The 14,560-nt window shown below is 38.6% G+C and overlaps 1 protein-coding gene across 19 annotated transcripts in view; it reads left to right on the plus strand.

Annotated features, from left to right (window-relative positions):
* The window catches only part of DLG2 (discs large MAGUK scaffold protein 2), a 2,323,126-nt gene that overhangs the window by 2,147,644 nt on the left and 160,922 nt on the right, over positions 1 to 14,560 (plus strand). For all 19 annotated transcript variants that reach the window (XM_059883216.1, XM_059883213.1, XM_059883215.1 and 16 more), the window contains one exon: positions 2,612 to 2,726. In XM_059883216.1, the coding sequence (XP_059739199.1) occupies positions 2,612 to 2,726 (115 nt within the window). The remainder of the gene's footprint in view (positions 1 to 2,611; positions 2,727 to 14,560) is intronic.

A 14,560-nucleotide genomic window follows, 5' to 3' on the forward strand; every position in this document is an offset into this window, starting at 1 on the left:
AATTAGCCTTGAGAAAAGAAGTCCTAGAGGAGAAGCATCTTGTCTTTCTTCATTATATATATAAAAAAAAAAAAAACTTAATGTTGAAAATGGGCAATTTCAGTACCTGTAGGCATTTAAAACTGAAATTCATTTCAGTTCTTCTCCCTCATTCATTCATTCAGAAAATGGATTTCAGGTCTTTGTCATGATGGTGAAGTCATCCAAGTGGTAAAGGGGGTGTCCTGGGATTTAGTGATTCTTAGGGGCGATGCGTGGCATTTAGCTGGTGACAGTATGGAGCATGGCTCAGGAGATACAGTTCCAACTCTGTGTTCCAGGATAGATTATTTTCTCCAAAAAAAGAGCTCATGGGGACTGTGTGATGTCCGTGCAAAGCTTGACTGGTACTCGTGCTACAGCTTTCTACCTGCCTGCCTCGAGTGTGCTCACATGCACCAGGATCCCTGTCTGATAGCAAAGGCTGTCATATGGGAATCATTAAATAAGTTACGGCCTAAACTGTGCGATATAATTGAGGGTATTAAGAAACATGATACTTATTATTTTAAGAGAAGGTAGGAAAATATCCAAGTTAACACTGCTAAAAAGGGAGGAAGGAGCATTAGCATAATATATAATTGTGATCTCACGTGTGTAGGGGAGTATATGTGTATATTCAGATGAATATGGCTGCAAGTCCATCACCCACTGTCTATGTACCTGCAGGCTATGCTGTGGGGAAAACCAGGAGTGAGAGGAGAAGGGGGGATGGGGACCTCTTATTTTTTATTCCATGTTTTTTTTTTATATGCTTCACATTTTTACAACATCCGTGGCCTTCATTTTGTAATTTAAATAAGAAATGAGATAATGCCCATGAAGCTTGAAGCATAACATCTGCCATGTGGCCAGCAATAAATGTTAATTGGATATTAATAGGATGGCAAGAAAATATGACTTGCTCAGAATGACTTAATCTGCATATAGCATCATATTGATGGTTGTATAAATAAGTGTTTTCTCTCCCTGCTAAAATGAAATATTTTAAATTACAGTTAATAGATTTTAGGTTAAATATGTTATTCTGCTCACTTAATCATTTAGGATTTAATTATTCAAAGAGAAGTTTTGAACAGGAAGCCTTCCAAATCTAGGTAACATGAGACTTTGTTTAAACACCAGAAATTTCCCCTCAGCTATTAGGGTTTTATCTTTAGAGTGCGGGAGTGAGTGCTAATCTGCTTCAGTCATGTCCAACTCTTTGTGACCTTATGGACTGTAGCCCGCCAGGCTGCTCTGTCCATGGGATTCTCCAGGCAAGAATACTGGAGTGGGTTGCCATGCCCTCCTCCAGGGAATCTTCCCAACCCAGGGATCGAACTCACATCTCTTTATGTCTCCTGCGTTGGCAGGCAGGATCATTACCACTCGTGCCACCTGGGAAGCCCATCTTTGGAGTACTAAATTTCAAAAATATTTAACATGCAGAATTCATTATTTTCTGTCATTGAAAACCAAGATCAAATCATTTTTCTTACGGAATTCCGTACCACAACTACCAATAGATATTCAGTAAATTGAATTTAAATTTAATTTTGTGGAACTTTTTATTATAAAAAATTTGAAATATACTGTAAGGAGATCATCTTGTATTATATTCATTTAATCATTCTTGTTTTGTGAAGTTATGAATAAATTGAGTTGAAAATCAATTTGTTTTCTGAAATATATTAGAACCTCTCTTAAAATTCTTCCTGATGAGTTGCTTTGCAATTAGAAGAACCATTTACAATTTGAATTAACATGTTTACAGTTATCTTCTGGGCAAATTGAGCCTTTTACCTAAAGCAAAATTTTCCTAAAGCAAGATACTGTTGTACCAAGGAGATGATAGACCAAGTTAGGATTCAGAATATGAAAACTTCAAATTATTTCTTTTTATATGCTGTGTTACTATCTTAAAACTTATTTTTCTGTCTTTATTGGATTGATGTGGTGAAAATAAATTTCCTATGATGACATAGTATATTTTAATAATTATATTTCCTTGATTTTATGACCCCCTATATTTTTTCTTTGCATGCTTCTAAAATAGATTTAATATTTTCTAACCCTTATCTCCTGAGAAGCTAATTTTTATATATTGTGTTAGAATTGATGAAGTTTGGCATGTGGTGTTTTATATTAAAGATATAAGGCAAAATTGAGGTACAATCCAAGTAATCAACTTCTAAGACATCCCCCTTCCCAAGAAAAGAATTTAGCAAAAGTAAAAGAGTTTAGCAAAAAACTGTTTTTTTCACAGTTCATCATCAAACAGTTCTCCAGTCTATCAGTTGGAAAATGACCTCCTCCTCCCATGTACTTTTCAATAGTGGGGATTTGGTGGTGGTGTGTTTTCCAGTTTGCCTTTTGGGAAGTAACTGATTTGTTCTTTCCGTCTTGGGAATGTCTACAAATAAATGATATGAAAGTGAACCTTCTGTATTCCCCTAGTCTTGCATTGTGCATCCCTCTGTTTCTTGGCAAAGGAACCAACAACAGGGACAAAGGGCTGCCTTGAGTGTGCAGTATTTCTAACTTGCTGAAGGCACAGAACCAAATTTGCCATCTTCATTTTCATTCCCAGATTACGCTCGATTTGAGGCCAAAATCCATGACCTACGAGAGCAGATGATGAACCACAGCATGAGCTCCGGGTCCGGGTCCCTGCGAACCAATCAGAAACGTTCCCTCTATGTCAGGTAGGCAACAGTGTGTTTCTTACTGTGACCTGCACTTGTGAGCCATCAGCTTGGGGAAACAGAGCAACACCGTGTAGCAAGGGGACACGTGTTTTTAATTAACCCATGGTCATCAGCACACCACTGTAAGACCTGAAGTTTAACCATTGTGAAGAAATTTTAAAAATGTTATTAACTATGTTAAATTAGTTTAAGTCCCCTGCTTTTAACAAGTTCTTTGACCATGTTGTGATCCAAGGTAAAGTTCTTAGCACAGGTTGTAGTAAAAATAGTGAGAAGAATATTTTCAGTTCAGATGCATCTTAAATTGAATATATGGGCCGAAGCACTGGACATCTGCTTACCATCAGTATGGGAATAAAATATTCTCATATTTCTTCCTGGCCTACTTGACATCTATCCTATTAACTTTGGTATATTGATTAGAAATCAATACTCTCTCAAAGAGTTATGTCGTTTTTTTCTTAAAGTTTGGTAGAATGACTTTTTTCTGTGGCATCTCATTACCAACTGTTTCTCAAACCATAAAAGTTACTTGTTCCTTGCCTGACAAAACTTATTAGCTTATCAGGAAAAAAAAAAAAAAAGATGATTGATTTAACTTGAAATGCCTTCTGGTCTTTGATACCCATAATTAATTCTTGAGTAAGATCCATCATCACTCAACTGTAACATGCACCTCATCTTAGCATGAAGCCTCCTATATTCCTCTCAAAATATACTTTATCAGTGCTGACTCTAATTTTAAAAAAAACCAGAAAACAGTACACTATAAAAGCTCAATAAATTTGAAATATCCAGTTCTTTATTAAAAAATAATGCATTATATTTCTTTGAGGATTTTATGTCATATTAGAGCATTAATTTCTATTTTTTTCACAGAATCTAGGAAAATCTTCCTAATTCCTATAGGAAACTATTCCTCATTCCACTACCATTCAATTAAAAAGAAATGATGACTTATAAGAATGCTATTGTACGTATTAATGGCCAAAGTGGGATAGTGATGTGCAGTTAATAGTGAAAATGAATCCGGGTATCATTGGGGGAAGCACGCCCATCCTCACTGTATTTTCTTGGGATCTGGTCTGACTCCCACCTATGGTCATATCCTTTAGACCTGAAATTTCACCATCTTGTCTTGACATGAGGTGCATGTTATAGACATTCATTTATATACTTAGACAGATTTGTCCTGTTGGTTTCCCTTTGGCTGTAAGGTATCCTTTGTGTCTTAGGTAGGTACAGCAGGGCCAAGGAGGGAGGAGGATTCCAGAAGGCAGCAGCTTCTCGAAGGCTTTGGTTTGCTGGCCTCTCTGATGAGCATAGAGTCCCTTCTTATTCCAGGGAGTTCCAGTACTTCAGAAGCCCTGAGATTTAAATTTTAAAAAAAAATCAGAATATGAATATCCCAAATTTGTTCAACTGCATTTTGGAATATTATTTTGGTCCATGTCTGTGTAATCTGTGAGAGGAACTATTGAGAACCACCCTAGAACATGCCTGGTAGTGATGTCACAAATATGATGGAAAGCAGCTGTTTCTGTTTCTCCTCACTTGTGTTGTATTGCTGGTCTTTTACAAAATATTTTCTAAATCCTGAAATGCTTTAGTCTTGGGTAGCAAATTAGGAAAAGTTAACTAAGTTAATAGGATAGAGATAAATCAGCTAAAATTAAAGTTATATAGAATAAAACTGGAAGGAAAAAATGATCATATTGTTGGTTTCTTGTTAAAAAGTAGAATGCATAAAAATGTTCAATGTACTAGAAGGAATTTGCTGAAAATATACCGGTAATAACTTAGTCCTTTTAAGTAAGTTGTGGAAGATTAGGAAAGTGAAATGAAGTGATATGATGCTATTATGTAAAACTAATAGACTTATTTGAAATAGTAGTATTGCTCAGAATCAGACCTTTACTCTCTGAAATGGTAAATAAAACTATAACATACAAAAGAGATGAAGACTTAAGGTAATAAAGAACATTGTCTTGTCAGTGCTTTAATAGTTGGATATTGTATTAAAGGAGGAACTCCTGTTAAATAAGGCTCAAAAATAGCTGAAAATTCATGAAAAAATTCCCAAATTATTTCTTTATAAGATACCAAAAGTATCTTGTAGAGGTCTGACCTCAGTTTCTAGGTGACTCTTAGAGACATAGAGTTGCAAAAGATGTGGACCATGAATAGAGTCCAGTCAGAACTTACAAGATCCCCTAGCCCTGTTCTCATGCAATGTGATTAATTAATTAATTTCATTAATTAATGAAATAGAAAAGCCTAAACGGAATTCTTTCTCAAAATGATTTGGTATGTTTATACCTTTGTTGTTTGTTTGTTTGTTTGTTTAACAGTAATTTTGGCTGTAGGATTTTCAGATATGCTTGTCTCGTCTAGATCACTTAAACAGAACTAGTGCCCGTTGATTGTGTTATTTTAGAAAGTCAACTAGATGCTGTTTCAAAATAAATCAGTAGCAAAATTTCTCTGATTATATAAATATCAGATGATGAGCATGTCTCTTTAATCCCAGAATGACACCCTGGAATGTTATTCCCTTTACCCTGCTCAGCTTTATGTAATGCTCGGGCTGGAATCTTAGCTATCACCAGGCCCACTGTTTAATTTACAGAAGGGGGAAATTCCTTCCGCAGGAGGAAGGGGCCCCACAGCCGCTTGGCAGCAGAGTTGGATCTCCTGCCTTCCAGAGCCATCTATCACTCTAGCTGCCTTGGGCCCAGCTTATGCGCATCAGCTGTTCAGTGCGCTTTGGCTGTGAATCCCAATGTGCTTCTGTCAGCACAGTGGCCGACTCTTGGATTACGAAACAGATTAGCTGAGAGGAGAAATTCAAAAAGAATACTTTGGGGTTTTTACACAGGATAAACTGTACTATAGGGCTTTCATATGGGATTTCTTTAGTACTATTCATATTTTTCCATGAAGCCAAAACCTAAGCCAGAAAGCAAGCTGCTTCTTTGTTCTGTAATAAACAATTTAGCTGACTTAGTAGAATATTTGCTTGTACCACAAAACCACCTTCCCCTTGGAGTTACCTCCTCTTCCCTAAACACCATACACTCTCTTTCTCTCTCACACACACACTCTCTCTCTCAACATTAGCCCTATGCTGGCTGTGTGCAAGACGATGCATCTTCTCGGGCTCATGCAGAAATTGGCCTCCTTCCCTTCCTAGAAATAGTCCCCCTGGTGATGGCGATGTATTTGCCTGGCAGGGAACTAGCACATCTATCCAGGCAGTGTTGTAAACTTGAGCCAACCCTCTCTATTTTCCAATCTAGTTGTAATTATTTTCCTTCTTCTAATCTTTTTTTGTAAGGCACTTGAAGTGCTTTGGTCGTGTCATGCAAATGGAGTTGATTGTCACTAATGATAATGCTGTACATGTTCTATGCCAATGATTTGGATCTGCTTGGTTGAATGGGCTATGTGTATTGTGTATTTCCTGCATTGTGAAACATATGTAGTTGTAGAACCTTAAAAGTAAATAAAACATTAAAAATTTGAATAAAATATTTTTCAAAATGCTCCAAAGTACATTATCAATTCTTCAGCCCTAGATGCCACCTGGGCTCCTGGTATGGGTTTGTTGCGTGTACTTTGGGGCTCTATATATGTGCAGGCTGAGGTCTCTCTACCGCTATAATATGCAGTCCCCTTGGTATCTTTCTACCAGCTCTAAATACATCCCACTAGCAGAACAAGGCTTTTCCTGCTACTAATAGGATGTGCCTTTATATCTAAAAACTACCATGAAAGGTCAGAGTAGAGGGGGTTAAATTCACTCCAGAGTGCAAATGGCTAAGGAGAGATCCGTTCTTTGGATAAAAGAGAAGCAAGAGCACCTAGGACACTGGGAGAACGGAGAGGGGGAGAAAGAAAAGCAGGTAAGTCCACCAATGGAGAGTAAGAAGGAGGTCACAGGAGAGAATATAAGAGAGAACCTGGTCCTTGTTCATTTGTTAATAAAAGATAGCAATTTGAAGAGTTGGAGGGAATAAGCTTTCTGTTGTGAATTTAGGTTTAAAAGTCAGTAACTTATTTATTTATGTGTTCCTCAAGCGTGTTTTGAGTGTATATTCTGTGCCAGAACCTATAATGGACACTGAGGACCTAGAAGTCATGCCCTGTCCTCAAGGAACTTGCATCTAGTGTGGAAAAGAGATGAGGGGAAGACAGTCATAATGCAGAGTGCTGTGAAAAGTTAGCTCTAGAAAGGCCAAGAGCCTTTACTGCTACCTTATACAAGGATATCTGAATTAATTCTTGAAGATTTTATATAAGTTAATTCAGAGGCCTTCAAACTATTTTTACTCAAAATAAGAAATACATTTTTATCACGACCCAGTAAATACATACACACAGAAAGCTGAAAAAAGATTTTATTATTGAAGTTTATGTTTTATGTACAGTAAACTTTGCTATTTTCCATTCTGTTTCTCTCATTCTTTAAAAAATGGAAGTCACAACTCATTAATTTGGTTTAATGACTCACTAATGGGATCTGATCTACAGCTTGCAGATGGAATAAACAAGGAAGAGCATTCTAGGTAGATGACACAGGACTCAGGCAAGAGAACACGTCTTCACGACATTATAGTCAGCATCTGTGGGACCCCCCTTCCAGTTCCTCATGGCTGTCATCAGCACCCCATCCTCACAATTGCTTCCATCTCTCCTCTGCGTTCTTTAGCCACTCTGAGCCCTCTGCTCACAGTTTTATGTTCTGGATTTGAAGTATTTACTTCCTTCTGTGGTCCTAAATCCACATTTTAAACTAGTAACTCAAACTTTGTACTTTCTTTGACAGTTTTTCCTTCAAGGACTATATATGACAAATGTTGAGGTCTGCCTCCTGCTCTGTTGTTTAAATCTTTTACGCAACAATTCATCAGAGCATCAGTTCTTTCATTCAACAAACATGATTTCACATGAATATACCTGCAATATACCAGTCTGTAGCAGATGCCTAGCTACAGAGATGAATAAGAGATCAGACCTTCTTCCCTCAGGATTCTCATTGCCCGTGTCTGCAGACAGTTCAGTTAGAATGCAGGACATTATCGTAACTATTCTCATGTGCTATGTGCCTTGCAATTATTAACCTGTGTTAGTCTTCACAACAGCCTATAAGGCTTCCTACAATGAAATCTACCCAAAAGACCACTGGTGTTTAAAACTCACATATTAAAATAGTGATCACTCTGGTCTTTATTACAGCTTCATGGTAAAGCTCCTTGAAATGGCAGGTCCATCAATACTAGGCCTGCAAATCCCAGTTAATGTCTTAATTTTCTTATATCTTTAGTGCCTTATGGCACAGTGCTTGGCCTAAAGAAGTCTCTTCAGTAAATATTTGTTGAATGAATTAATTCCTAGATTCTCTTTCCCGTAGAGATGTGAAAGAACAAGATTAAAATATAAGCCAAGACCTTTGAGTAGTGAGCCCTCTGGAAACCCAATATCAGGTGCATGGAGTTTGGTCAAGTCCTGTGGACACAGGCACTACCTTTTGGGATTTCCAGGACACATCTGGGTCTGCAAGGCCTTTCAGGCAGCTTCACCTGCCTGCTGAACTCTGTGACCCTCTTTCAGCTGTGGCCTAATTCAGTAATACATTTAGACCATGACACACAGCCTGTACCTTCTTAGTGAGAGAACCTGGGGTAGGGGCAGGATTCAGGGTTAACCTCATCTGTGTCTCATTCTCAGCACCCTTAATCTTCCTATTCCAGAGACACAGGACTGGAAGTTGCCCTGAGGGAAATCTTGAGCAAATAGATTTCACCCAGGATTCTTCATCCTGATGGGTTTTTATTCTAGAGGAAAGATGTTCTCCCCTGATTGATTTTGGTGGGAGGGGAAAGCAACATCATCATGTAAGAGACTCTGGTCTTTTTTCTGCTGTTCTTTAAACATTAATATATCCTTCCACTGTACTTCCTGCCCCACTGTATTTCTTATCTGGGGATGGGCTTCCCAGGCAACCTGGGGAACAATGTGGAATGGAGCCAGTTCAGGGAACTTGGCTCCAGTGCAAAGCTGCTTCCCATTTCACTTGGCCATGTATTTCTCAAGGTTATTTAAGGTAGAGCCATGAAATCGTTGAACTTTATTACAAGTCAGGTTTTTACCTTCTTCCCTTCCAGCCTTGGACCCAAATGCTCTCAGCAGATGTCCCCAGGGGACATGCTGTAATCCTGTGTGCATCCCTGCCCAGTGCTTGGCACAGGGCTAGCCAACAAAGGCATTTTTACTGCCTCTCATTCATTCACTCATATATTCTTCTTTGACAAAATTATCATTTATTCTTTCAGAAATACAATGTATTACAGCACCTTGGATTCAGGGTTTCTTGCTGTGTGTGTGCTCAGTTGCATTCTACTCTTTGCGACCTCATGAACTGTAGCCCACCAGGCTTCTCTGTCCATGGGATTTCCCAGGCACCAATACTAAAGTGAGTTGCCATTTCCTCCTCTGGGGATCTTCCTGACCCAGGGCTCAAACCCATGTCTCCTACATTGGCAGGTGGATTCCTTACCACTGAGCTACCTGGGAAGCCCCAGAGTTTCTTATCTCTCTTAAAATCCTACTGGGGGAGACATGACCAGGTACCTGAAACAGTCTGACAAGATGAGGCAGAAAGTCTGGAGATGGTCTAGACTTGGGAAACCCAAGAGCTTTGGAAAGGGCAGTGCAAAAGTCAGGACGGGCAACCAGAGCCACACTGAGAGGCCTGTGCTTTATTCGTCACTTCATTTAAGCTTTATAACAGTGCTAAATACAATTATGATTATTATCCCCATTCTACAGATGAAGAACCTTGTACAAGGCCAGAGAGATTTAAAATAGCATGGTGCCACATGGCCAACCCGTGTTCTCTGCCCACATGTGCCTCCCACTGGAGCCCCTGCTCATTGTACTACAGAACAGTGAGGAGGAAGTGAATTCTCTAGGGGCAGAGGTTACATTCATATTGATAGACCTCCTGTTTCATTTATACTTTACACTGACTTCCTCAAGGGAGACCTGGCCTCTGGTCTAGACTTCACAGTTGATCAATTGCTTCACAGTTGATCAGTTGCTGAAACTTGAACTTTTCATTTATAAAATGGACATAATACCTTGTTCACCAGCTTGTTGTTAGGATTAAGTTAAACTAAGTCTATGAAAGAACCTGCCAGATGGGCTTATTAGGTAAAGGGTAGGGCCTGTACCCCTCCCACTGGCTCAGCGCCTGCCTCCTAGCTGGTGCCTCCTTTTAAGAGGAATCGATTTTGATTCTTCATGTGTACTTTGAGACTCATTAGCATTATGTGCACTCTCTCAGGCATTTGCATTTTTAATTGCATCCTTAATTGTGGAACAAAAAGCTTTGTCTTCAGGCAGCTAATTTTGTGCCAGAAATAGAAAGGAAGAGTCACTGGGGACTGGGAGGAGGTTTCTCCTTGCCCTGAAATCATAGTCTGGCCCCAGTTTTAAAATATTTTTAATTTTTAGTTTCCTATGAGAAAAAATTGCTGATCACCATGGATGACCCTTCCATTAACCATCACATTTCTTATCTATCTCTTTACCCCAGGATCTAGAATCCAGATACCATTTTTATTAATGCATGAGCCTTATTCATTCAGTCGCTCACTCATTCATCCATTTCAGAGCCATAACCATCCACCTTATGCTGCACTGCACCTTGTGGATAAAAACACGAGTCGGAGCATCTTTTCTGCCCTTAAGACACTCAAGAATCACCCTGCCAATCTGGGCTCTGATCCTCACCTCCACCCCATGGTAATCATATTTCCAGAAATTTCATATCTCCAGAGGAGATACTTAGCCTGTTAGCCCCAAATTACTACTTCCAAGAACAATCTGAACAGCTCTAGCTAGAAAAGAGGGCAGAACAATAAAAGTGAACACACAGTGTTCACGGGAGAGAACAGGTGAGCGATGAGTGTATGGTACCGTTGAGGGAATCCTCACCCTAAATCCTGAGGTTAGGCAAGGAGCAAGGGAATAGATTCTCAAGACATTGGTCCTTTCATCTTAACATTTGGAGCAGTGCCAGATACATTATAGGAATTCAGTAAATACTTATTGAATGAACTTTTTGAATATCCATTGGAACATGATGGTTAAACATGATAGTATTAGGAGAATCACCAGTGACTCACAGACGCTGGTTGAGTTACGCATGTGCTCGTCTGTGTCCCTGTGCACTGTGTAAACTCTCTTCTAATGTTCACACCCTCTTCACTTCCCACCTGTTGACTCACCTGTCCCCTCCACCAGATGGTGAGCACCTCTCCAATGGAGATTTGCTGAATTAGTCTGTATCTGCACAGCCTGGCATACGGTAACTGCTAAATCAATCAAGTGAATGAATTATGAATGTTACTAGATTGGAGAGCATTTAATTTTAATTAAACTTTTACTTCATTACCTCATGACTTGCCAATGGTTCTCTGCCTAACAGAGGTCCTTGTCTCTTCTTGATCAGATGAGTAAGCTGTCCTGTCTGTAGTGATCATTGCCTCAAACTGTTTTCTTAAAATGCATTTAGCCAAACAAATGTCATTTTTAATATAGGTTAGACTTCAAATCCATTTTCCTTCTTCCTGAAAATCAAAAAGAACAGTAACAATAACATTCACAAGTTCTTTTACAAGACTTCATGGAAGGCAGTTTGCTAAGCACCTTATGTGGATTATCTTAATTTAATTCTCACAAACCTCTGCTATGAGGTAGGTGCCATTTTTAGCCCCACTGTAAAGAAGAGAAAACGGAGACCAGGTTTGAAGTTTACCCATAAGAGACTAAGCTGGGTCTAGAACCTAAGCCAGCTGTCCTCTGCCCCTGCCCATGGTGTCACATGGTTTTATTGAAAGGCTTTCATATATTTGATTTGATTTGATATAAAGTATCTGTTAAGTAGGTATTGTTTTCCCACAGTTTTCAGATAAGAAATCTGAGGCTCAAAGTATTGACCTACCTACGCTGTTTTCCAAGCATAGAATACTACCACGCCCTTGCCTCCATCCACTCTCTTTGAAGAATAGTACCAAGAACCTAGAATAGTACCAAGCGCTTGCTTCAGTCCACTTTCATTAAAGATGTGTGAGCCCACAACTCACACGTATCTTTGTCTAGTGTTTGCCTCCCGTTGCATTTGCTGCCATGTTACACACTGCATGATTTCTGCAGAACTACTTGTGCATTATTAAATGTTGAATGGGCAGTTCAGTGAATATCATACAGTCACCTTAGATCCTGTGCATATGTGCATGCTAAGTCACTTCAGTCATGTCCAGCTCTTTGCAACCCTATGGACTGTACCTCTGTCCATGGGATTCTCCAGGCAAGAATACTGGAGTTGGTTACCATGCCCTCCTCCATAGGATCTTCCCGACCCAGAGATCGAACCCACATCTCTTTTTGTCTCCAGCATTGGCAAGCAAGTTCTTTACCACTAGCGCCACCTGGAAAGCCCTTTAGATCCTGTACTGTAACTTAAAGATGCCCGGAGCATTGTGAATTTGTGGTTAAATTGAGCGAAACCCCGCTAGCTACAGCCATGACAACAGTGTGAGCAAATTCTCTGCCTCTCTTCTGCCAACAGATTTTTCAGCCCTATCCATATAAAGTCCCACAGGAAAGAACACAATTCAAGTGTCGATCATAAATCATGCCCCGCACATGGGGCATGCAACTTGAGACCCACAACCAACTACACAATTTGTGGGTCTCAGTGCGAAGTGAAAATGGGGCTTCGTGTTCGAATTTTAGAATATCAAGACAGTGAGAGCAGAGCATTATACTAAGTGTGAGACAGCGTGAGACTGTGCAGCCACACAAGCCCACACCTATAATACCAGCTCTGCTAACACGTGGTTTAGGACAGTTTGCTCAAAGCTGAAGGCATGTGTGTTTCCCTTAGTATGTAGTGCAGCAAGTATAGGAAAGAGGAAGTCAGCACTGGGAACATTTCCAAGGAGCCAAGCTTTGTCTTTTGCCTAAAAGAGTACTTTATATAAAGTACCCATATGCCTGGTTTTGTGATCTGTAGAAACATTATCTTTCAGCCTCCTTAGTGCTTAAGAAACTTAAAATTCCCAACTTGCTCTGGGCTTTCAATGGCCTACTTTCAGTTAATGCTCTCCACTGTAGGAAATCTTCCAAAAGTGAAGTGATGTCATTATTTCACATTTAGTTATTAGCACCCGCAGTACATTTTAGTCTGCCAGTTTTGCGAAAGTTTCTACCCCTTCTCCTTGCTCTTCAGGTCTGAATTTTTAAGAAAATGAATAAAAGTGCTTCAGAGGACTTTGAAAATCATTGGACCATGTTGGGTGTTGGTGTCCTTTCCATGTGTGCTTTCCTAAATGTAGAGGCTGCAGGACTTAGAGATTTCCCTGACCAACAGCATTAGAATTTTTAAAAATCAGGCACCTAACATGGGATTGACAACTTAATTTCACAAGTAAGAAGTCTAAAAATAATACACATACAAATTATATTTTAAATTGATTGCTCTTTCTTATTGCCATCAATGTCAAAAGAAAAACAGGAACAAAACATGAGCATCAGGTAAACTATTCCACATTTTAAAATTTACAATTTCATAAACCCCACTAGATACATTCCATCTTTCTACTCTCCATATAATCCTACTCTGTAGTGTAAAAAATTAAAGCAAACATATGACAGCTCGCTTGTTTAAATTCTTAATCCTGAATTTTTTGCTTTTAAATGATAATAAAATGCCTGGGATGCCTTTTTTTACCTTTGTCCTTTCTGGACAGAGAAAGCCATCTTTTATTTATTTTTATTTTTTTTTTTTGTAGAAAAAGAAGTCAGAAGACAAGAGGTTTGGTACAGAGAGAAACTTCCACTTTTCATGGTCACATGAAGGTTGGAAAGACAAGCTTGGGAAATGGAGAGTAGATACTAGGGACCAAGAAAAGTAATCAAGAAAAGTGTGATTAAAAAAATTTTAAAAAGTGTGATATCAGGAAAGCTATGAGTTATATAGAAAAATGAGACATCTCTAATCTTAAGAAGCTAGTATTCAACCCTTATCTGTGAACTAATTCAATGACTGAATTTCTTGATCTTGCACTGGATGTATTCTATAATCATTGACATTTTAAAATATAATTATAAAAGCTAGACTATTCCCTGTATGTTCTGTAGTAATCACAAGGTCAAGTATTGGCAATAATGATAATGATTTTACACTTATTGAATGCCTATCACATTGGACATCTATCTCAGCAGTTCCTATTTCCATGCTTTTTCATGGCCATTCTTTGAGAAATGCTTTGAAAATGCCTAGTTATTTGGCATTTATGACTATTGTAAATAACTTTGATAGTCCTGGCAATCTTATATTTTCTATTTAAGGAGAAAATTTATCATGATATTTAACCTATATAACTTCTGATTTCTTGACCATTGAATAACAGATTTTTTTTTTCCAAGCTTTTTTTTTTTGTATTTTATTAAACCCTCAAATTTCTGTAGCTTTGTTTCTCAACTTATTAATTAGATTCTGTTGGGGTTTCTTTTTAAGATTTTTTTTTTAAAGAGCAGTTTTAGGTTCACAGCAAAATTGAGAGAAAGGGATAGAGATTTCTCATACACTGCCTACTCCCCCCACATGCATAACCTTCACATTATCAACATCCCATACAAGAGTAGTACATTTGTTACAATTGATGAACCTACACTGACACATCATAATAACCAAAGTTCAGTTTATATTAGGCTTCACACTTGACATTCGTTGTACCTTCTACAAGTTTAAATATTCC

The sequence above is a fragment of the Bos taurus genome, chromosome 29, assembly GCF_002263795.3.
Source record: "Bos taurus isolate L1 Dominette 01449 registration number 42190680 breed Hereford chromosome 29, ARS-UCD2.0, whole genome shotgun sequence".
NCBI lineage: Eukaryota > Metazoa > Chordata > Mammalia > Artiodactyla > Bovidae > Bos > Bos taurus.